The sequence below is a fragment of the Mesocricetus auratus genome, unplaced genomic scaffold (genome assembly GCF_017639785.1).
Source record: "Mesocricetus auratus isolate SY011 unplaced genomic scaffold, BCM_Maur_2.0 Super-Scaffold_100003, whole genome shotgun sequence".
NCBI lineage: Eukaryota > Metazoa > Chordata > Mammalia > Rodentia > Cricetidae > Mesocricetus > Mesocricetus auratus.
Genome location: NW_024429188.1, coordinates 116,298,341 through 116,319,628, shown reverse-complemented (window position 1 = coordinate 116,319,628; position 21,288 = coordinate 116,298,341). Strand labels below are relative to the sequence as shown.

Genomic DNA, 21,288 nt, shown 5'->3' with positions numbered 1-21,288 from the left:
ATTGGAAGGGCCTTCTGCCATCACCACCAGGTATTCATTTGTAAGGATGTTCAGGGTGTATGGCACAAAGAAGACACTTGGAAGCTGGCCTCTTCCAGGGGTAGAAATGTGAGGGAGATATACTGGCACAAGAGGGTGGAGCCAGTTCTCCCTCTCTGTGCTCAGGCCTTGGGTTGACACCTTGTGTTCCCACTGTATCTTGTTGGTGGGTCTCATGGCCTTCTCTTCTGATGTGTAAGCAACTTGGAGAAGAGACAGTGCTCTAAAACGTGCTGTTTTCGTGAGCTGTCCTGATTCATCTTTTGCTACTTACAAGTAGGAGGGTCCCATCCTCCATCGTGGTCTAGGAAGAGACAAGGGCTGGCATAGGGCCCAAGCATCCATAAGTGCCCAAAGTAGTGACAGGTCACATGCATATTTATGGCTTCTACAAGCCCATCACTCGCCAATAATCTAGGGTATTGCACTCTATCAGAGGAGATTCTCTGTACAGAACATCCTGTCTTCTCCAATGCAGAATCTTCAAGCAAAGTAGATGGCCTTGTCTGATCTAAATCCTGGGCAGGAAGCAGGGAGGAGCAAGAGGGACATTCTGGACTTGTGTACCCTGACATATGTTTCAGCTCTGCCTCAGTTTTTCTACAGATTAGACCAGCTGTGTGTGTCAGTTTAGTCAGATACTGATACCCAGTGAGTTTATAAGACACCCAGCTCTCAGCATGTCTGCAAAGGCATGCTGCAGCTCTAATTATTATCCCTAATGAACTTTAAACAAAATGGATTCCTCTCAGTCAGGTGCTAGTACTCAACCAATGTGCTGAAAGAATCAAGTGCAAACATTAAGGTTTCCAGGAAGAAGACAAAAGCCTACTTTAGTATTGCAGCAACAATTCTTGCCCAGATTCCCAGCCAGCCAACTTCCCTGCAGTCCCAGAGTCAATTGTTTAAATGAACGTCTATATACTTAGGCATCTGCGTGTGCCTCCTGTCTGCTATGTTCCTCTTTAGTGCCTTAGGCTGATACCATTATCAATGGTCAAACTGAAAGGTTCAGGCATCATACTTGCCTGCCCCTGTTACCTGGCAGAATGCACTCAGGCAGCACTCTGTATATCCCAGAGTTCTATGAGAACCAGTCTGCACACAGGTACAAAGGACCCCTTTAAAAGACAGACTCCTGCCCACCTACGCTCTCTTATCTCACTCTTCTTACCTCTCTTCTCTCCTTTCTCTTCTTTCCCTCACTCTCTCAAGCTCCTTTTACTAGTCTCTTACCCCTCTCCCTTTATCTCTCTTCCCCCCTCTTCCACTCCCCACCCTTTAATAGACTCTATGGTTAATGTATCTCTTGGTTCGTGTTCCATCTTGGGCCTTCTAACTTAAACAAAATAACAACACAAACCCTGGCTCTAAGTCCTAGAGCCACTAAAGAAAGAAAAGGTTATTTGTCAAAGGGCCCAGCTGGGATGAGGATGAGAGAAGTAAGACAAGGGGAAGGGAGGAAGAAAAGGAGGAAGAAAGGGGAGGTAATAGGACTAATAGGAAGTAGGACTTCAGTAAAATCTAGGAGCTCCAGAAGCTGAGCCTTACATTTCTTTCTGTTCAACCAGTTACCAGATTGAGCAAATAAAAATATGTGAAATACATGAACTTTAGATAAGGAAAAAAATCATTATTAGCATCAGTACTGTGTTCCATGCAACACTTGGAATCTACTTACACTAAAGTTATTCATGCTAATACAGCGTTCAAATGTAAATGAATATCCTGTATTTTATTTGAGAACCCTGTCCTACCCTTCCTCTTCAAGACCTCAGTATTGGTTGAACAATGCTACTGTTTGCGTCTCAGTCTGTCAGATAGACAATAGAGCTAACAGTCTTTTCTTCCTACAGGGTCTGGATTGAGACAAGAGCTCAGGAGTCAGCAGCACTGACTTGCTACATGGACTTGCACTAAGGTTCCTAGCCTACACCTCTGCTGCAACTGGACTTGACCCACTGGGGCTTCCTTGGAACAGGAACAATGGTCCTTGTGCATGTGCAGGCACTGCCCCCTGGTGGCATAGGAACCCAACACCTGAATCAAAGCTAGAGTGGGGAGGCTTTGTTCCTCATTCCTGAGCCCCTGGGGTCATTCAGAAATACTAGCACTCTACTTTCTTCCTATACCTTCTTCTTTTGCATTGGGTGCCAAGGATATCTGGGAGATAAAACACAACCCTCTGCATTACTTTAAATTTGTTCCATAGTACATATCTAACATCTTACCCTTTATATAACCTTAGCTAAATCATAATTTCCATCTAAAATGTCCCTAAACTTGGAAACCAAATATGCAGAAAGTCTTTCACTGTCTTTTCTGCTAATCTTGGAATTTCAAAGGTCTACAGCTCTGCCAGGTCTTCAGTCATAACCAGATCTGGAAGGATGGCCATGGCCAAGTGTGCAAAATGGGCTGCAAGAAAGCGTGTGCTTCAATGGTAGGCTCCCAGAGAAGAAGCCAAGGTGTTCTCACACGGAAGTTAGACAGATGCCTCTGCAAACGAGAAGGAAGAGATCAGAACACTAATGGCTTAGAGGTATGTCTTTATGTTTGCAGTATACAAAGACCTTACACAAATGAAATCATATATCTGAGGAGCGTGCTATTAGCCAACTTATTTTGTAAGTTAACAGTGTGTTCTGGAGTCCCCACCTGCATCAGAATAGAAGTATGAAATTTCTTTTCAACTCATCCCACTACTTTTCTCCTCCAACTTGTGAACACCATGAGTGTCCAGGGCTGTTTGCTTCTACAAAGCAGTGGGACTGCATGAATGTGTCCATAGAACAGGGTATGGCACTGTGAGGGTCAAAGGCATGTGTATTGATGACTTTGAGTTATACTGACCAACTACTGTAAAAGTGCATCCAAAGAGGATGCACAAAGTGGGATTCACCAAGGAAATAAAATGGTGTTTTTTCTTCACAGCAGTATCAACAAAGGTGTTATGGGACTTTTTAACTGGGCATAATTATGATGGGTGAAAAATGTTATCTATCTCATTGTTGCTTTAATTTATATTGTTTTAATTATGAATAAATCTGAACAAGTTGTATGTGTTTATTGACCTGCATTTCTTCCCTATGAACTATATGCTGGAGGGCTTGAATATTTATTAAAATATGAGCTGTGTTATTAGCACAAAGAGATGGGGGTGAAAGCGCTCTCTCCCTTCTAGCCAAGCTTCTTCACAGGAAATGTACCATCTTTTTCCTTAAGGTGTTGCTCCGCTGGGACCAAACACATCCAGTTAAATTACATGCAAGTTTCAGACTGAACCCTCAAAGGTATTTAGCTCCTACAAAGAGAAGGTGTCTAACTGAACAAACTGATGTGTCTCTCTCTGTCTCTCTCTGTCTCTGTCTCTGTCTCCCCCCCACCTCTGTGTGTGTGTGCTGACCTATTCTCAGCCTTCCTCATCACCTGCTTCCAACAATGCCTCTCAGCCATTAGCCTCTTCCAGCTGTTAAATAAACTGAGCACTCTACTCAGATTCCCTTTTCCACCTGCTTTGGCAGGTGATACAAGCTGAGGCCTAGAGTCAATTAGCAGGAAGTGACTCCTAGGTTTGTTAATGGGGCATCTTGCATAAATTGCTTCTTTTTGTTCTCTGAAACTCAGTTTCTAGTCTTCATGTGGAAGATTAAGTCAAACCAGAATTTCAAGCTGTGTTTCATGGTTTCAGAGAAGTGCACCGGAAGCAAACAGGGCTTCCTAACAGACTCTAGGCTCTCTCCCTACAGAGCAGTCTGCTCTTAACCACTTTCTTCTTTGGAGTCCTATATGTTCTAGTTTCATTTCTGTTCCTTGATAAAATACCCTGACAAAAAAGCAACTTCACACAGAAAGGGATGATTCCTTGGCTCACAATTCCAGTTTAGACTCCATTATTGGGAGAAATTCAACTTACGAACTTCAAATAGCTAATCACATCATATCCACGGCCAAAAGCAGAGAGAAACGAATGCATGCATGCTCAGCTCAATTCTTGCTCTCTTACATAATTAGTTTAATTTAGACACCACCAGCAGGCCAAACCAATGCAGACCATCCTTCATTGAGATCATCTTCCCAGGTGATTCTATGTTGTGTCAAGCTGACAATGTTAACCATCACAGCATGTAATAATTCATTAACAAAATGTCTTGAGAGAAATCCCAAACACCATTGTGTGCAATGACCTTCTGCCTCCAAGGCCTGCCTACAGCCCAGGCTTAAAGACAGCTGCATGCCCCAACTCAAGCAAGCAAACCCACCAGATCATATCATCTAGGCAGTTGGGAGCTTCCTCTTGCTTGCTAATGAGGTTTATAGACCAGTAAACAATTCTTCAGCCTCCTGGAAGCAGCTGGTACTGATGTCATACTTCAAGCCCCAGGCTGCTACCCCCAATAGCCTTGAAAAAAGAAGGGGGGCCCAGTGAAGCCTTAAAGAGACAGGATGTACAAACAAAAGGGTCCAGGGTCAAGCTACAAGAAACTGGAGTAGGCCTGGAGGGAAATAACAAGGGGAAGGACCTTTTTATAGTAGTGTTTCTGTTGATCCATGATCATGAGAGGTCTTCCAACTTCTAGTGTCTTCTTCAATTTCTCCAGCATTTAAAATTTTTCATGGTAGACGTGCTTCCACCTCTCTCCTTAAATTATCTCTAAGGTGTTTTTAAGGCTACTGTTAATGGAATTCTTTTCTTTTAGCATGTTTATTATTTCTCTATATAAAAACTGCAGCCTGGTTTTCACAAATGTACCACTATGCTGAAAGAAATACATCAGACTTGGAAAAACAAATATGAAGTTTTCTCTCTCACATGGAAAACACACAGTCATGTGAGAGTAGAAGCACTGTTTGGGGAAAGGAAGGTGACTATAAATGGGGTGTGAGGACAGAAGGTTACTGTGTAACAGACACAGAGGAGCTGCTTTGACTTTAGACCCAGGAGGTGACTAATAGCAGGATGAAGGTCTATCATCGCTGCCTGCCCTTTGTGTCTATCTTGTTTACTCTGAGTCTGACTTTTGCTTGAGTCTACATTTCCTGGCTTATTCATCCTCCTTAAAGAGATAAATCATGGTCCTAAACCTGAAGTCACCTTGGATCCCAAGAACAGCAAACCCTTGTAGGAAAAGCTGATCTCAAGATGAAAACAATTGTACACGCAGCCCCCAAATGAAGGCAATCATCTGTAAGGGCAAGACTACATACTGAAGCAGCTTACATGATCCCCCAAGTGATGATGACAGTAATTAACAGATTAACAATTTAGAAGACCCCCTTGTAGGATTGAAACTGAGACAACGATAGTCAGGACTACTGATAAATATTGAACATGATTGGTTAATCATGCATATTCTCTGACCCTCTTCCTCAATTTAAATCTAGAGTTCACATCAATACTCTAAAGATTAGTTAAGGGCCAATGGTCCCCTTTATCTGTTTTTCTTCCCACCCCTTTGAATAAATTTCCTTTCACTGTTTTTCATCACTACTATCTAGCAAATATTTAGGGGCCAGAGGCCAAACTGAGCTTGTTGAGGCTTGGATCTGGGGCTTCTGCCCTAAAACTCAAGTTACAATAGGGATGAGTAAGGTCAAAGTGCATAGTATGCTTGAATGAAACTGTCTTTGCAAAACCTCATCAGTTGCACAATTAAATATGTGCAAATCTCTTTTAAATGAGAAAATAAAACACTTTGAATGGGAAAAAATGTGACAGCGCTACCTGGAGCATCCATAGGATCACTCAAATTTTAACCTCAATTTCTAGTTTTTTAATTCACCTAGTATGCTTGTCTTTTGCCGAAATTAGCTATGTGTTAAGTGCTAGGAAGAATAAGGCCTCTGTCCTTTTGGAGTCCATGTTCTGTGGGCAGATAATATCAATCAGACAGAGAAAATATATGGATCTTTGGGGACTCTAGCTATGCCTGCTCCTTTTAGTATGTGATGGGTGCTGGCCAGAACTTTGCCAGCATAACAGGGAGAGCAAAGGGACATTTTGCTCAATCACAGCAATACCTTCTCTGCAATGAGTATACATGAGTTCAGTGGAGGGGATGAGCTATTCCAGTGAAGTCAGGTTGGAGCCTCAGACAGAGCCAGTCTTAGCATACATTCTAGGAGGTAGGACTCAACGCCAAGAAGCTTACAGCATACCTTGGTACTCATAGCCAGAGGCTGCTGCACCTGTAGGTTGCTGCTGAACAGTACCTCATGGTTTCCTCTGGGAAGGGAATCTGGGTCAACAACTGAAGGAGCTGCCAAAGTTAGGGTGATTTTGTTGTTCCTGGTTGATGGTTTCAGGGATAAGTCAGAATTTCCCAGTGTTTAGCTACTAAACATAGTGACCAACAAGATACCCTAGTGTAGACAATTTCTGTCACTGCCCATTCCAAATTCTAGCATCTCCTTTCTTCTCTACTGACCCAAAAATCCTTAATCTCCCAAAATGGCAGCAGATCTTGAGACTTGAAGAGGCTCTGTCACCTGCCTATCAGTCATACAGTGGCCCAATGTCTGCCTGCCTTCAAGTAGTGTCCTTTGTTTCCAAAGAACCATTGAAGCCCATGGTGGAAAACCTCTTTGCTAGTTCCCAGGAAGAAGGTTTGATAAAGGGACCTTGTGGAATTCTCAATCACACGCTGATTTCTCAGATGAGAATGATTCTACTTTCAAAGGGTTTTATGGCTGAAATGTATGTAATACGTATGTAAAGTCAACAACAGCAGAAGCCAAAGAAAAATGGCCACAGATAAAGAAGAGGTGAAAAAGTGGTGGCACAACTCACACTAGTCAGCTCAAAAGGATAAACAGCAGCTGTCCCAGTAACCTGGAAGAGATGTTGTCAAAGGGGTGAATAGACTCTACACACAATTTCTCATACATGAGGTCCACAGCAAACACTCCTGTATTGGTTATTGGTCTCACTGCCATTACAAAACACCTGACAAAAGGATGAGTCTATTTTGGGGCTTGCAGTTTGAGAGGATGCTGTGCTTTAAGCTGGAGAAGACATGGTAACATGATAGTGAAGGTATTGGTCACATTATATCTCTGTCAGTAAGCAGAGAGAGATGAATACTGGTGCTTAACTTGATTCTTCTTTTTGTTCATTCTGTGACTCCAAACCCCAACCTGTAGAATTGTATCATATGCATTCAAGGTGGGACTTCCCACCTCAGCTAAACTTGGAAAATACTCTCACGGACACACCAAGAGATGTTTCTTCTGCTCCTAAATCGGGTCAAGTTAACAATGAAGATTACCATTACAATTCCCATCTCTAAAGATGATATTCTCCCAAGTATCCTTCCAATTTACAGATGGAAAAGCTGAGGAGGACTAGCATGGAGGTTCAGATATGAGCCAGTTCAGTGACTCAATGGGGCATCGGTCATAGTCTGTGGTAGGCAGGTAATTAGGAAGGACTGGGGAAGAGCTTGCTCACTCTTGGAAACAGGAGGTGAGTAGACAGGTTGTATCTCAACACCCTGCTGACAAATGAAGAAGGAATTAAGTCACAGCTCTAACTGGGCCTCCAATTATATCCAGTCTTTGGGTTTCACCGCTAGACTCTTATATATTTTAGACTCTCACCCAAGGTAATTCACTTGTCTTCTCTGTGCCTCCATAATTCTGCCTTAGTATTGTGCCAGGTTTGCAGAATCCCAGAGACTAACCCAAGGAGTCAACACTCTGATGCAAAAGCAAAAGGTTCTCTTTCCATGGTGGAGGAAATGAGATGTCAACCAACCAAAAACAGAAGATTTTAAAGGGGCAGACCATAAGGCTGAAGGCCACAAATTTCAGTTTCCATGGTTACTTAAGGTCATACAAAGTACAGAATAAAGCAGTTACTATATATTTTAAGCAAGATACATTTGAGTAAGATAAAACAGGGCATGGGATTGCAGGTTTACTGGGTCACAGGGTCTGTCAGCTATCCCCTGGGCCTGGGGATCTTTACAGCTGGCAGGTGATCTTTATGACCAGCAATTAGCAAGGAATGTTAGCAGGAGTGGTGGACAGTTACCTCTCCTTTTCTGAGAGCAGGGGCTCAGGCGCCAGCCATGGCACTCCTGATTTGAGGAGTTTCCTTTTCTATTAGAAGCTCCCTTTCTCTAGGGCCCAGGTTTTTAAACTTTGATTAATTTTATTTTTTTGTTCTTCATTTGCAAACATCTGGCCCACCTACCTGGCTATTTGATGTCTGGTCTTCTCCAGACCTTTCTCCATATAGCAGGTAAGAGCACACCTGGACAGCTCTGCTTGCTCTTTAAAGCACTTCCATGTGGCCTCCCATTATCATTAGAGTGGAGAGCTCTTCTTAATATTGCCTAAATGACCTTGCACCTCATCTTGTACAAGACTTCCCTCATGCTACCTTGGCTTCTTGTTTCCTTAACAACTCTGGGATATATATATATATGACTGTTTTGCCTGGATACATGTACATGTACCACATGTGTGCAGTGCCAGAAGAGACCAGAAAAGGGTGAGGGTCTCCTGGAACTGGAGTTATATATGGTTGTGAGCCACCATGTGGGTCTGTGACCTGGACCTGGGTTCCCTAGAAGAGCAACTAGTGCTCTTAACTGCAGAGCCATCTCTCTAGCTCCACAGTGTCTTGTTTTAACGATATACACATTCTAGTTGAACTGAATAAATCCCACAGTTTGAATTCTTTGGCAACATTGTAGGAAATCACTGTTATTATTGGAGTTACTACTCTTGTGATGCTTGAAAACAGTATTTTTCATCTAGGAAAATCATAGCAGGGGTCCAAACAAACATTTTGTCTTTTCTTTGGGAGCTAGGTTTTCATATTATATCCCTCAAGGGGACTCAACTTCTCCTCTAGCCTTACCAGCCCATAGGGACCTTGGTAGTCATCCTGAGTCCTTCTACCAGTAACATGGAAGGAACCTGTCCAGAGTCTTGTTTCAAACTACCAAGATAGACACATCTTAACAACACTGAAGAGAAGTCATGCTATTCAGCCTACTGCTTTTTTGGTCTGTGTATAGTATGTTCAAGTTTTGGGGGGAAAGCATAAAGACTCCCATTGTCACGAGTGGGGTGTTCTACAATAAATGTTACCCTCAATCATATGTTGAGTTATAATATTAGAAGTTAAGATCTTGCAAGTGATAAATTGTATAAAATGAACTCTAAGGTGCCGCTGAGCCAGTGTGACTGGTCCTCCTAAAGAGAACAAAATACAGATAAGTACAGAAAGAACACAATGGGGAGACACAGGGAAAAGGCTAGCTACAACCCAAGCAGATAGGCCTTAGAAGGGCTAACTGCAGGAATGTTGATCTTGACTTCCAATCTCCAGAACTGTGACAAAACAAGTTCTTGTATAAATCAACAGACTCTGGAAAGCTAAGTCACAACACTCAGACCTTTCTTTGAGGGAGGCCCCACAGTGCCATTGGAATAACCAGAGATGGGATAATTGAGGAAAGATCTACAATCATGAGATGAGCAGACATCTCTTCCCTGTAAGCCCATAGTCAAATGGCATGCCCAATCAGGCTGTGCTTCCCCCAGTTGTAAAATCAGAGTTGATTAGAAACCCCATATCTTGGGATAACTGTTTCAGTTCACACAGGTACAGGACCTAACACAAGCTGACTACTCAATAAATACTGGCTGTGAACATTTAGAAAAAGCCCATGTATCCTCCTCACCATAGATACTTCAGAAGTCTGGGGCCTCTTCCTGTATGTGTATTAGCTTCCTTACAGGTGCTAGCCAGTGGCCCTATCTCTGGGGAAAGCTCTGGAGCTTCAAATTCTGAGCACAGTTAGTGCTGAGTGTGATCTGTTCAAAGACCCTTCACTTAACCAGGGATCAGGTGACTAGGAAGTTGCTAAACAAGATCTCTGACAGATCTTACTGACCTCATCCCACAGGGGGATGGGACAGAATATCATATTACACACTGTGAGCACAAACTTCAGGATCCAGACTATCTCTGTGTCCAGCTGGCTCCTAAACTGGTTTGGGCTGTTTCCTTATCTACACAATCTGACTTTTGGTTTCACAAGTTCCAGCCTTCCACATTCTGGTGAATTTAGGGAGTCAACTAGGATCTAAGATGGACCAGGACAAGGTACAAGTGGATGCCATTTGCTCTTTATTTTTACTCATTATTTTCTTACACAGAGACAAAAATTAACAGCTAAACTCAACAATTGTAAAAAGGGAGCCAGAGAGCATGCACGAGATAGGTAAGAAGCAAGTTGGTTTGTTGCCCCCAGGCTCCATTTGAAATCCCAACATAGGATTGAATGTACAGATGTCCCAGCTTACATCTGTCAACACATGAATAAAAGCACAGTTTCAAATGGTACCAAAATTAATCCATTTCACAGCAATAATTTCTATAAGCTCAGTTGCACACATTGGGGTTGTCACTGTCACAAATTCACAATGACAGAGTAAAATAGCAGGTGAATTCAGGCCTGGGAAAGTGGCATCAGTGAGGCAAGACAGGTGGGGAGGCAAAAAGCAGCTGAAGGGGTGGTCCCAATCCTAGATATCTGTCTTAATGTTCGCTGGGGGCTGGAGAAGGGCAGGCACGTTCAGCGGTCAGATAGATAGCAGTACAGTGAAACAATTGTTGAGGCATTGAGCTGAGGCGGTGAGCTGTTTGGAGATCTTTGCCAGAGAAATTCTTGGTAGAGAGAAATTCGCCTCCTATGGCCTGGGAAAGGAGAAGCTCCAAGTTTGAAGACTTGGGAGTGAATGAAAGCAGGCAGTCTGCTAGTACAACATCTGCTTTACAGAACACTTAGAAAAACATGTACTTGTGTTGAAATTGCAGTCAAGATCACAAACTATATTGTTCACAGGATAAATATAGACACAGAATGAAAGGCTGCAATATCTAACATTCCCACAATGGAGACAGAACAAGAGATCACCCAGCACAGAAAGAGCCTTACACACCAGAACTGCTAAACTCCAAGCTGAAGGCACAATTGAAGAGATCCTTGGTACCTTGAGCTTTTCCTTTGAAAAGGTACCAATTTTAAACTGAATTCCTTTCACAAAGAAGCCCCTGAAGACTGACTGCAGGGAAGACACTTTCAAATATTTTTATGTAGCAAGAATAGCAGTTACTGTGAATTATCTCCAATTTGGGTTTCCTCTAAGTTCTGAATTAGTGGGCTCAAATTAATGGGCTTTTACTGTAGTTGGAAGCAGTCTGATTACAGCAGTCTAAAATTAGCTAATTATACTGATTAGTATTAGGAGACTTCAGTGGGGAAGATGTGACTGTTTCAGAATCAGTGATGCCTGGGAATGGAGCTTCAGCACTTGACAAGCTGAAAAGCAGCCCAGCCCAGCAGCAGCTCAAGCTTGGCTGTAAGCAAACACATAATCAGGGCACACACAATATTCTAAAAAGACACAGGCCTGGGGACTCACAGCCTCTCTCTGCCATTTTGCTCTCACTTGAATTAAAAGACAATCCAGTAGCAATGCTGGGTATTTTTTCTTGGTTTTCTAATGAGATGCCATTTGGTTGTCAAAAGATCCATCAACTCTGGCTGGGATCTGGGGAGTCACCATCCACTGGGAGAGGGGAAGCATCTGGCTCTAACTGCTTAAACAGAAAACACTGCTGTCCCTAATCCCTAATGCTTGGACTACCAAAAAGACAATGTCCAAACAATTGGGCAGATGCTTGTTTGCTGGAGCACCCTAAGGAATTCACACTAATGGCAGTGGGCTTGGCAACTAGCAGAGGAGGCCTCAGTTTCCCAAGTCCAACTGCTCAGGATCATACCTCTGTGATCAGCCAGGGCGCAACACAGCTGTGCAGGGGTGTGCACATGCCAGGCACCTGTGCGCCCACTCTTTTGTGCTTTCATTTTGAAAACCCGAAGTGATGGGCAGTCTGGGAGGGGACTGACAGGGTTGCCATTCTTATGTAAAAAGTCTTAAAAAGGTTTAGGTTGAAAACAAGTGACAATCATATTTTAAGGAACATTTTAAAGCCTTTTCATTTTTAGTGAAAAATATCTAAGTAACTAACCCCACCATTCTGAAAGTCAAAATCATACACACACACACACACACACACACACACATCTCTCTCTCTCTCTCTCTCTCTCTCTCTCTCTCTCTCTCTCTGTCTCACACACACTTTCTCTTTGTCTATCTCTCTCACACACACTCTCTCTCTGTCTCACACACACACACTCTCTCTCTGTCACACACTCTCTCTCTCTCTCTCTCTCTCTCTCTCTCTCTCTCTCTCTCTCTCTCTCACACACACACACACAAGTTCTCAGATTTCCTTCAGCTGCTGACACCTACAGAATAGGCATGTGAGTGGGAGGGTTCCCACAGAGTACAGGCCCCACAAGATGAATGAAGACAATCTTTCCTTCACAGAAGATCCCTCCTGGAACAAACAGAACCACATACCAGCTATCATTTCATAAAAAAAATGAGAAAAGACAACATGCCCACATGTACACACACACACACACACACACACACACACACCTCAAACAAACAAAAATGTGGCTACTGAAGTGTTAGCATTATATCAAATCAATGTCTATACAAAGACAGAGTTTGAAAAGATATGTACAGGGCATTTGTAAAAGCCAAGTGTGCACCTTGAGGGATTATGCCCATTATATCTACTAAACACTATGCTGTGAAAAACCACTGCAGAGGCCTCGGCACAAGTACCTGGAAGAGCTCTGTGAAGCACCTGACCCAGAGTTCACAGGCCACATGCAAAGAGCTACTTCTCATTCACCCTGCACAATCCTTAGCTCCTGGGGTCTACAGATCACTCTTGATAGGCCTCCACTTGGGAGTCAGTTTCTTGCTCTTACCAATGCTTTCCTATTTCCTAGCCTCTAGCTGCCAGGCAGATCAACAGAAAAAGCTCAACACATGCCAAAGGCAGTGGGCGTTCCTTGACATACTCTCTATGGCTCTGGTCTGTGGAGCCTATGCCTAACTCTCTGCTAGCTGGGGAAGGGGGTCACATTGGAATAAGTCTGTTGACATTTATCTCAGGTCACAATCAGACACCAGTTTAACAAAATATTTAGAGAGGTTGGGCTGACCCAGAGCTTCCATCTTACCCAGGATCTCCATTATGTCTGGATGAGATTGATCCCAATCTCTAACATGAAAAAAGCAGGGGAGTTCTGAGCCCCGAATCTCTTCATTAAGAAGGGCCAGAGTGCAACACTACAAGACCAAAGGAGAGAAAGAACAAAAAGAAACATGGAAAGAAAGAAAAGGGAAGAGGGAAGACATGAAGGAAAGAAAGCAGGAAGGAAGGGAGGGAATAAGATCAAAATGGAGGGGCAAAATGAGGAACGCCATCTGGCCAGCATTTCTGTTATCCGGAAACTCTGGGAAGAGAGGAAGGCCCACATAGGGTCAAATGGAAAAAGATTGACTCCTCAAGGTGACACTCAACATCAGAGGCATTTGAAGACCTCAGCTAAAACCAGTCCCTTACAGCTACTACCTATTTCTACAAGAATCTTGCTAAAGGCAAACTTTACTGGTTCCAAGGTGCTTCAAGCACTTCACAAACATTAGTTCCATCAGCCTCTAATGGGCCTGTGAGGTAGGGGAGTCACAGGGTTGAGTTATCCAAACTAGCAGCCTCACTGGGGTAAGAACATATACTTCACTAGAAACACATCCCCAGAAAAGTCCCCTGCACTGGAATAGCCTCTAGAAGTCATCTGGGGCCTCAAGGTAGGGCTGCATTCAAGGAATGTATCTCAGTGTCTGCCTTGGAGGGCTGCTTAGACAGAAGGAAGCTTGTCAACTCTGTGGGTTGGAAATCACTACAGTTGCCAACAGACCCACGCTATGCACTCTTTTTGGGCCCCACAAAAATGTGCTACATTTTTAAAAGCACCACAGAGGAAAAATGATTTGGCACAGAGACGAGGAGAATAGAGCTGGGGTGGGTAGAGATGGTATCAACAGTGTCTTTTACTTCATCATTCATAGTTAAAGAGCAAGTCACCTCTGCCCAAACATCTTCCAAAGCCTCGCTGAAAACAGATCAGCACCTGGTCATGGCACAGCAAACCCCAAATGGGCTTTAAACCCTAGGTCATGGGCTCCCCCACTAAGAAAATTTTATGAGACACTTCGGGAACTTTTCCTTGTATGGGCACCATCATTAGGAGAAATCACAATCTAAAGTTCAAGTTCGATGCACCTATTTACAAAAAAGGAAGTATCCGAAAACCACAAAGCCAGACAGCACAGAGCTCATGGTTTTAACTATCTTATAGATTTATCAACTCCACAAAGGAGGAATCTTGAGCTCTCTGTGTCACTCCATAACAACCAGGGAGAGGCCCTGGACTCCATGGGGGAAGGGGACATCAGTCTCCCCATCAGAATACTCCAAGGTTATGTGTGGACTTATGCCAGTGGGGCCTGGTTTTAACAAATCAGAAACAAGATGGCAGAGTTCAAGTGGGCCCCTTGATTGGTCTGGAAGAAGAAGCTCTGCCACCCAGGCCCCTTCCCTCATTCTTCTCATGACTATCCTCCTACCAGGCTGATCTACACATGATCTACACATAGATCACCCTGGTCAGGAGCATAGAGGTGGGTGGTGAAAGAAGGCTGTGCCAAGGTCTGTTCAATTGATTTTTTGGAGGGTTTCAAATGCTTCAGGTGCTATCGTTTTCATCTATGGTTCATTATTTGTTATTACTTGTGTTTTATTCCTAGATCAACCCTTATTTCTGTCCTCATTATATAAGTGAGAACAGTAAGCATGGAACTGTTGAGAAAGGGGGAACTGCAGGGCTGGCTTGAGCCCCTCATCTTTGTGGCCTAGGTTTCCAGACACACGGGGGTCCCCAGACAGTCCCACAACCCCAGGGATAAGCCTGTGGTCATTTTGGCCATAATCAACACCATGGGATGATTCCTTTGGCATAAGAGAAGCCAGTCCCTAAAGAGAGGGCAAGATAGTGGGGACTTGGCAGTGGCAGAGGTTGGGGGTGGTGGTCTGGAAGACCCAGACTCTTAGATCTGTAACTTTTCCCAGGGGGATCATGTACATGTCCTATGCCCACCACCTCTGACACACACACACACACACACACACACACACACACACACACACACACACACACACCAACTGCCTCTACCAACTGACTTCCTGCAAATCCATGGTTGGGGAATTATTTGGCAACAAGGAGGCTAAGGCTGTTTTGTGGTGGCACAGTCTTTCAGAAGTCCAAAAGGAAGCAGGCTACCTCTGGAAGAGGCTTTTATACAGGCCAGGGTCTATGTTCAGCTACTTGTCTGCACTGGGGCTGGCTGCCACAATCTCTTCATACTTTGGGGGAGGGTCACTGTAAGAGACACTGGCTTCCTCACTGCTGCCTTCCTGAGGTGCAGTCACCTCCTCATAGGAAGGGGGAGGTGTAGCACTGGATAGTCTGGAAAGAGAGAGCTCGGGGAGGTAGAGGGTGCTCTCCAGCCTGACAGTGGTTCTGCCTCCTCCCCGGCTGGGCCCCAGGACTATCTGTGGGTTATTCCCTGCCTCTCGGTGCCCAGAGGACTCTCCCTGGCTATGCACAGTGCCCCTGTATACCATGACTCGGGGAAGGTTGTGTCCAGTGCGACTGGCTAGGTACCGGTTCTGAGCATAGGAGGGGTGGTGACGAGTTGCTTTCTGTAGCTGGCATCTCCAGATGATGAACAAGGCAATGACAATCAGCAAGACCACCCCCAGAAGGGGCACCACCACATACATGGCATCTGAGCTCTGGGCAGGGTCTCGGACTGAGTAGACTGCATTTGGGTAACCCTTCCAAAACTCCATCTGCAAAAGAAGAAGGGCCACTCACTCCCAAGGAAGACAAGCAAGGCAGTGCTCACCTAACATTCATGATCTGGACATCTGAAACCTCCAGCAAGTCATATACCAAGGGCAGGGTTACAATTCCTTCTCCACCCTGAGTTATCTTACTGGCCTGAAAGAGCTCTCAGGGAGCATAGGGAACCCACCAAGTATTAAAGGCACAGCTCCCAGATCAGGAAGTTCACATAAATCATGCAACAGACCTAGAGGGACACCCCAATGTTCCTTTCGGGCTCCAACAGGCAGGATGTAGCCTGAGATATTGTTCTTCCCTTGTTTCAGACCTGTTCTTATTATTCCCAAGATTGTACCTCCTCCCAGAACCCAGCCCCAGGGCAGTACGTGCCGTTTTTTCTTTGTTCTCAAATACTTCCTTGACTTCTTCATAGCTGCAGATCTCTTCCATGCATTCTCGCTCGATGGTACCCTGACGTAGCTCCTCCAGGAACTCATTGGCACGAGGGAACCTTTTCAGGACTGCATGGGCATTCTTGGCTTCCAGAAACACTGAAGAGAGAACCACAGTAAATCAAAAGGCAGTCCCTACAAACCAGACTGGATCAGTTGTGAAGGGAAATAGGGCAAATCTAGCACACCTGAAGCCAGGCCTGCAACCAAAGGCCAGATTTGGTCTATTGCAATGAGGATAGGAGGGCTGACTTTCTATAATGCTGTACTCTCCAGCATGACCTCCGAGTCCCAACGGGGCCCAGGTCCTTTGCCATACCAAGGAAAATAAGACCCAACTGAGAAGGAACTTCAGGTGGCACAGGAAAAAGGACCAGTAAGAACTCTACATATTGGAGTCCTAGGTGAGAAAACATCCAGTAGCTTCTGCATCTGTCTTGAAAAAGGTAAGCCAGAACCCTTAGCATGAGAATTGGTTCCTTTTCCAGGCTGCCACGGTGGGACTAAAGTGAGGCATGACCTATGGCTTTGAGGATGACAGCCGTCACCAATGGTGAGACTGCTTACTCCTCACAGTAGGTGATGCCCTCTATGCCATCTTCCCCAAGATCCACAAGCTGTTGAATTAGTATACCTCAGAGTCACCCAAGGAGTGAAAAGTTGAAAACATGGATGTGTTGCTTTTGCAAGAACCTGTCCAACTCAAATGGTTCCATAAACACTCACCAGCCATGATGCTTCCTCTGCTCCAATGTCTCACTTACCTGGCAAGGAAGTAAAGAAAGTTATGGTGAAATCTTCTGGGGTCTAGAATGTGCCCTCCTACCAACCTGGCTAAAAGGTCAAAGTAGCATCCCATGAGGCAAGCACCCTCATGACATAACTCAACACCTGCTGCTTTTCTTTTGTCCTCAAAGACCTCTCCAGAACTTCCCAAACCCAGCAGAACCTTATTATCCCTCTCCATCTCTCTATCTATATATCTATATAACACACACACACACACACACACACACACACACACACACACACACATTCCAGTGAGTCTTAAACACCTAAGGGTTAACCCTTGTTTTCAAATGGAAAGCATCTCTGGGTTAACAGTCCTTATTCCTCAATCCCTTAGTGAATCTTTCAAAATGGAAAGGACCTCAGAGACAGATGAGAGAAACCAAGTCTAGAGAGAGGGGTTGGGTAGAAGCAAGGTTAAGCAAATTGACAGAGACAAGACTTAGAATTGAATTTGATGATGAAGATGAGTCCCAGATACCTCTAAAGATGAACATGTTCCTTGAATACCAAACTTAATGCAGCAATAGTCAACTCAAATGTCTGTTTAGCTGAGGCTGGCCTAAAGTAAACTGTGGATATTTGTTGGCCAGACTTATCATGTACAACACAGACATATTCTTACAATCTCTGGCCCAATCCATTGGGCCTAAACTCAGACAATCTGCTCAGCCCATCTTCCCCAGAAAGAGAGACAAGATGTTTGGACTTCTCTGGAGGCAGGCACATTTTTTCTCTTTGTATTAAAGACTACTGCAACAGAGAATCTTGGTAAACACATATTTAAAGAATCAGCATGAAGGCACAGGTGTGTAGGTAAAACTTATTAATATAGCACATGCCAGATATGTCTAACACTCTGGATTTGGTCTTCAGGACCATAACAAACAAAAAATACAATACGATATAATAAATCTGTGATGGTAACTTAGAGGAGAGGCTGCTACTAGAAGTATTGTCATAAAGTCTTTCTGTGCTGACACAATCCTACTTGTATATGTATTTTGGAGCACTGTCTAAGCCATCAACATCTGGGAGCAATCACTCCTCAGCTCTCATCCCCAAGCAGAAGCTCATGTTTTATGACTAATGGGATGCAAGGCACATGAGCTTTGTAACCCCTTATGCTACCCCTTTGGCCTAGGCTGCCAGGAAGTTTACTGTTAACACTGATGTCCAAGTACAAGTGCTCTGGAAGTCCAGCTGTTATACACATATGGTTTCTCCCCACAACTTGGTTCGGTGTTCTATTTATTCTTCTATAGTTATTCTTATTGTGTATTTAAAATATGGCTTCTAGTCTGTTTGGAAAACAAAAAGGATAAAAATAATGAATAAAATTTAAATGATGGGGACGGTAACCAATCTAACAGCATATCTAACAGTACTATCACTGTGTCAATGGGCTTTCTCTTTAGAACTTATGGAAAACTACCAGCAGATCATTACTTCACTGACATGCCTCAGTTTTCACAATGACAAAACCTGGCCTCGTTATGATCTATGGGGTCCATATGATGAGGGTACAGAGAGAATTGGATTAGGAACAGGGTGTTTTGATTAAAGAAAAATAAAGCTGCCACAGCAGAGTCGGAAAAGAATGAGCAACGCTTTTGCTAATAAGACAGCAAATGCATCCTATTGCTTACTGGAGTGAACTGCAGATTTTTGAAACAAAATTTACATGGAAAAATTACATAATAGCTTTACACACAGCCATCTTTGGTCCCAACCAAACACATGGACTTCCGTGAATTCATACACACATACATCATAGGCCCAAGTTTGTGTTAATCTGGCCTGGAAAAGTCATTAGTTCATTTATGACCATTAAAGAAGCCAGGATCTCCCCCAGACAGTTCACATGGCATCACCCACCCCATTAGCAATTCTGTAGCCACCATCACTGCTGCTGCTACTTCCATGCAGGCTTCTCCCCCTCCCTTCCCAAAATGTAGCGCCTGCTTCTTCCCCTATAAATACACCATCAATAGGCAGTTACTATGGCAACAGTGAGGAAGCATGAGGGCTCCATAACCGAGAATGCAGCTGCAGTCACGCATGTATATGTCCCTCCAGCCCCTGGTGGATACTGTACAGCTGACTGTAGGCTGAAGGAATTTTAACCCACTCCCCACAGGAACACAGCTGAATCCTGACATTCTAAAAAGGAAGGAAGGCAGGGAACTGGCCACTACAAAGACTTTCCTTAACCCCACCCAGGCTGAGGCCTCTGAATTCAGATCTCTAGGTCACATATCCCAAAGTACCTCCCACAGGGACTGGTGGCCCGCTTGGGCACCTGGTGTCCCCAGACCTGGCCTCCAAAGTCTCTTCTCCAAATCTTAGCCACTGTGATTTCCACCACTCAAAACTACTTGCCAGGAAAGGGTTCTGCGATTTCCAAATCTCGTGATTCATCCATTCACCCAGTGACATGGCAACTCCCAAATTGTGCTCAAACTTAAACTCCAGGGTCTTTTGCCCCCTTCCACTCATGCCAGCCCTGTAAGTGCCTGGCTTTGCCCACCTTCCCTGGACACCAGCACCCTAGTGAAAAACTACTGTTTCTGTCTGGCTCAGCAACACACTTCTGCCAGGGTCTAATGAAGACCCCTAAAAACCTTGGCCTGCCTGACCTCCAGATCCTCCGTCCAAACACTGCCCGGCGCCCAACTCAAGGGTCCTGAACCACAAGCCATGCTCTCAGGGCTGGGGTCATCCAACCAAATGGCCTCACCGTTCTCCGGGCCCAGGAGGCAGCCGCCCTGTTTGCACACGCAGCCAGCCACCTCTCTGCGGCGCCTCTTCAAGCAGGGCCCCTGTCCCCGCCCACCTGCTCCCAGTCGGCCAAGCCCCCGGCCCATCCCAGCGGTCTCCTCCCTTAGTCCCTCCCTGTCCCGCCGCCCCTGGCGCCCAATTGCTCGCCAAGCCCCCGCCAAAGAGTTCCTGGAGCCCCCGCCCCTCACAACCAGACGCGCAGGCCTAGCCCATTACCTCGGCACCCCCTGCCTGTCCCTGCTCTCCTCTGGGGGTTCCGTCGGACCCTCCCCCCACACCCTGCCGAGACAGCTCTGGCCTCGTGCCCCGCGCCTGGCGTGCCACCCTCGAGCGCTGAGCGCTAAAACCGCCTTGCCCCGATAGCCAGGCCGCTACCGTCGCGCTGCACCGCGCACCAGGCCTCCGGGCCAGGAGAGGAAGAGGGGGTGGGGCCGGCTGAACCGGCCGAGGGCTTAGGTGGGGAAGGCCAGCAAGCTGGGCCAGGGGCGGTGGCGCGCACCGAGCACCGCGCGCCCGCGCCCAACTCCGCCGGCGCCGCCCCTGCCTGCGCCCGTGCTGCTGGGGGGCGGGGCCTGACCGGCGGGCCTGGGGCTCCTTGGGGACCCCTGTACACCTCCTTGGCCAATTGGAGACTCAGACCGGGCTCAGTAGCTGCAGGGCTGAAAGCCAGCATTCCAGGCATTTCGGAGCGGCAAGGTCTGAGGTGCCTCCTAGGCCCAACCCAGGCTCACCTGCCATTCCAGCCAGCCTGGCCCTGGTGCCTGCCGAGAAGAGAGGGGCCATGACAGCAACCTGGGGTTGTCTTGTGAGACTTCTCGGGTCCGCAGAGTTCTGGTCCACTCCTTTTGCCAATGACTGAGTGACCTTGGTTTCCTCACTTACATCCCCCACCCTGCCTGGGAGTGGCAGACTTAACTCTTGTAAAGCTGAGAAATGGGAAGAACCCTGCTTTCCTCACAGGTCTACAGCTAGAAGGAGGGGAAAATGGGCTCCTGAAAAGGAACAGAAAGAAAAGAAGATGCAAGATCTTGTGGGCCTGCAGAGTGTTGGGCAAAGTACACCTCAATCTGTACTGTGGGAGGTTCAGCCTGGCTGGACAAAGCCCTGGTAGCAGAGATGGCATTAGTCTAGTAATTGAGGTTGGACCACAGAGTGAGGCAGGATGGTTAGGGTCTGGGTCTTGGAAAGGCTAGGAGGTGCCAGTGTGACTTACTGTGTTAAAAGAGAGAGCACTTTCCTGCACCTAGGGTCGCTGTCCTACCCCCATGCACTGCATTTAATGGGAACTAGCCAGAGTAAGGCCAAAATTATGAGACAACGGATGGGAAGAAGCCTCAGAACCCAGAACCCCCAATATTCCAGCATCCAGG

General features: G+C 45.5%; 1 protein-coding gene across 4 annotated transcripts; it reads right to left on the bottom strand.

Annotated features, from left to right (window-relative positions):
* Positions 1-14,007: 14,007 nt before the first annotated feature.
* On the bottom strand, positions 14,008-20,847 carry Prrg3 (proline rich and Gla domain 3). 4 transcript variants are annotated; one of them, XM_013125410.3, is made up of 4 exons: positions 20,650-20,847; positions 17,075-17,112; positions 16,287-16,447; positions 14,008-15,901 (listed from the first exon to the last, which is right to left on the bottom strand). In XM_013125410.3, the coding sequence occupies exons 2-4, from the start codon at positions 17,079-17,081 to the stop codon at positions 15,371-15,373; spliced, it is 699 nt and encodes a 232-aa protein (XP_012980864.1). In that variant the 5' UTR covers positions 17,082-17,112; positions 20,650-20,847; the 3' UTR covers positions 14,008-15,370. The 4 variants fall into 4 exon arrangements, with proteins under 4 accessions (XP_012980864.1, XP_005086317.1, XP_012980863.1 ...); XM_005086260.4 differs by lacking the exon at positions 20,650-20,847 and adding an exon at positions 20,135-20,439; XM_013125409.3 differs by lacking the exon at positions 20,650-20,847 and adding an exon at positions 20,294-20,437.
* Between the last annotated feature and the right edge of the window lie 441 nt (positions 20,848-21,288).

Bases quoted from the DNA above. Each gene is read 5' to 3' on its own strand.
- Prrg3 (XM_013125410.3), bottom strand. The intron at 15,902-16,286 runs GCACGTACTGCC...CTTCTTTTGCAG, and splicing joins TTGAGAACAAAGAAAAAACG to ATGGAGTTTTGGAAGGGTTA.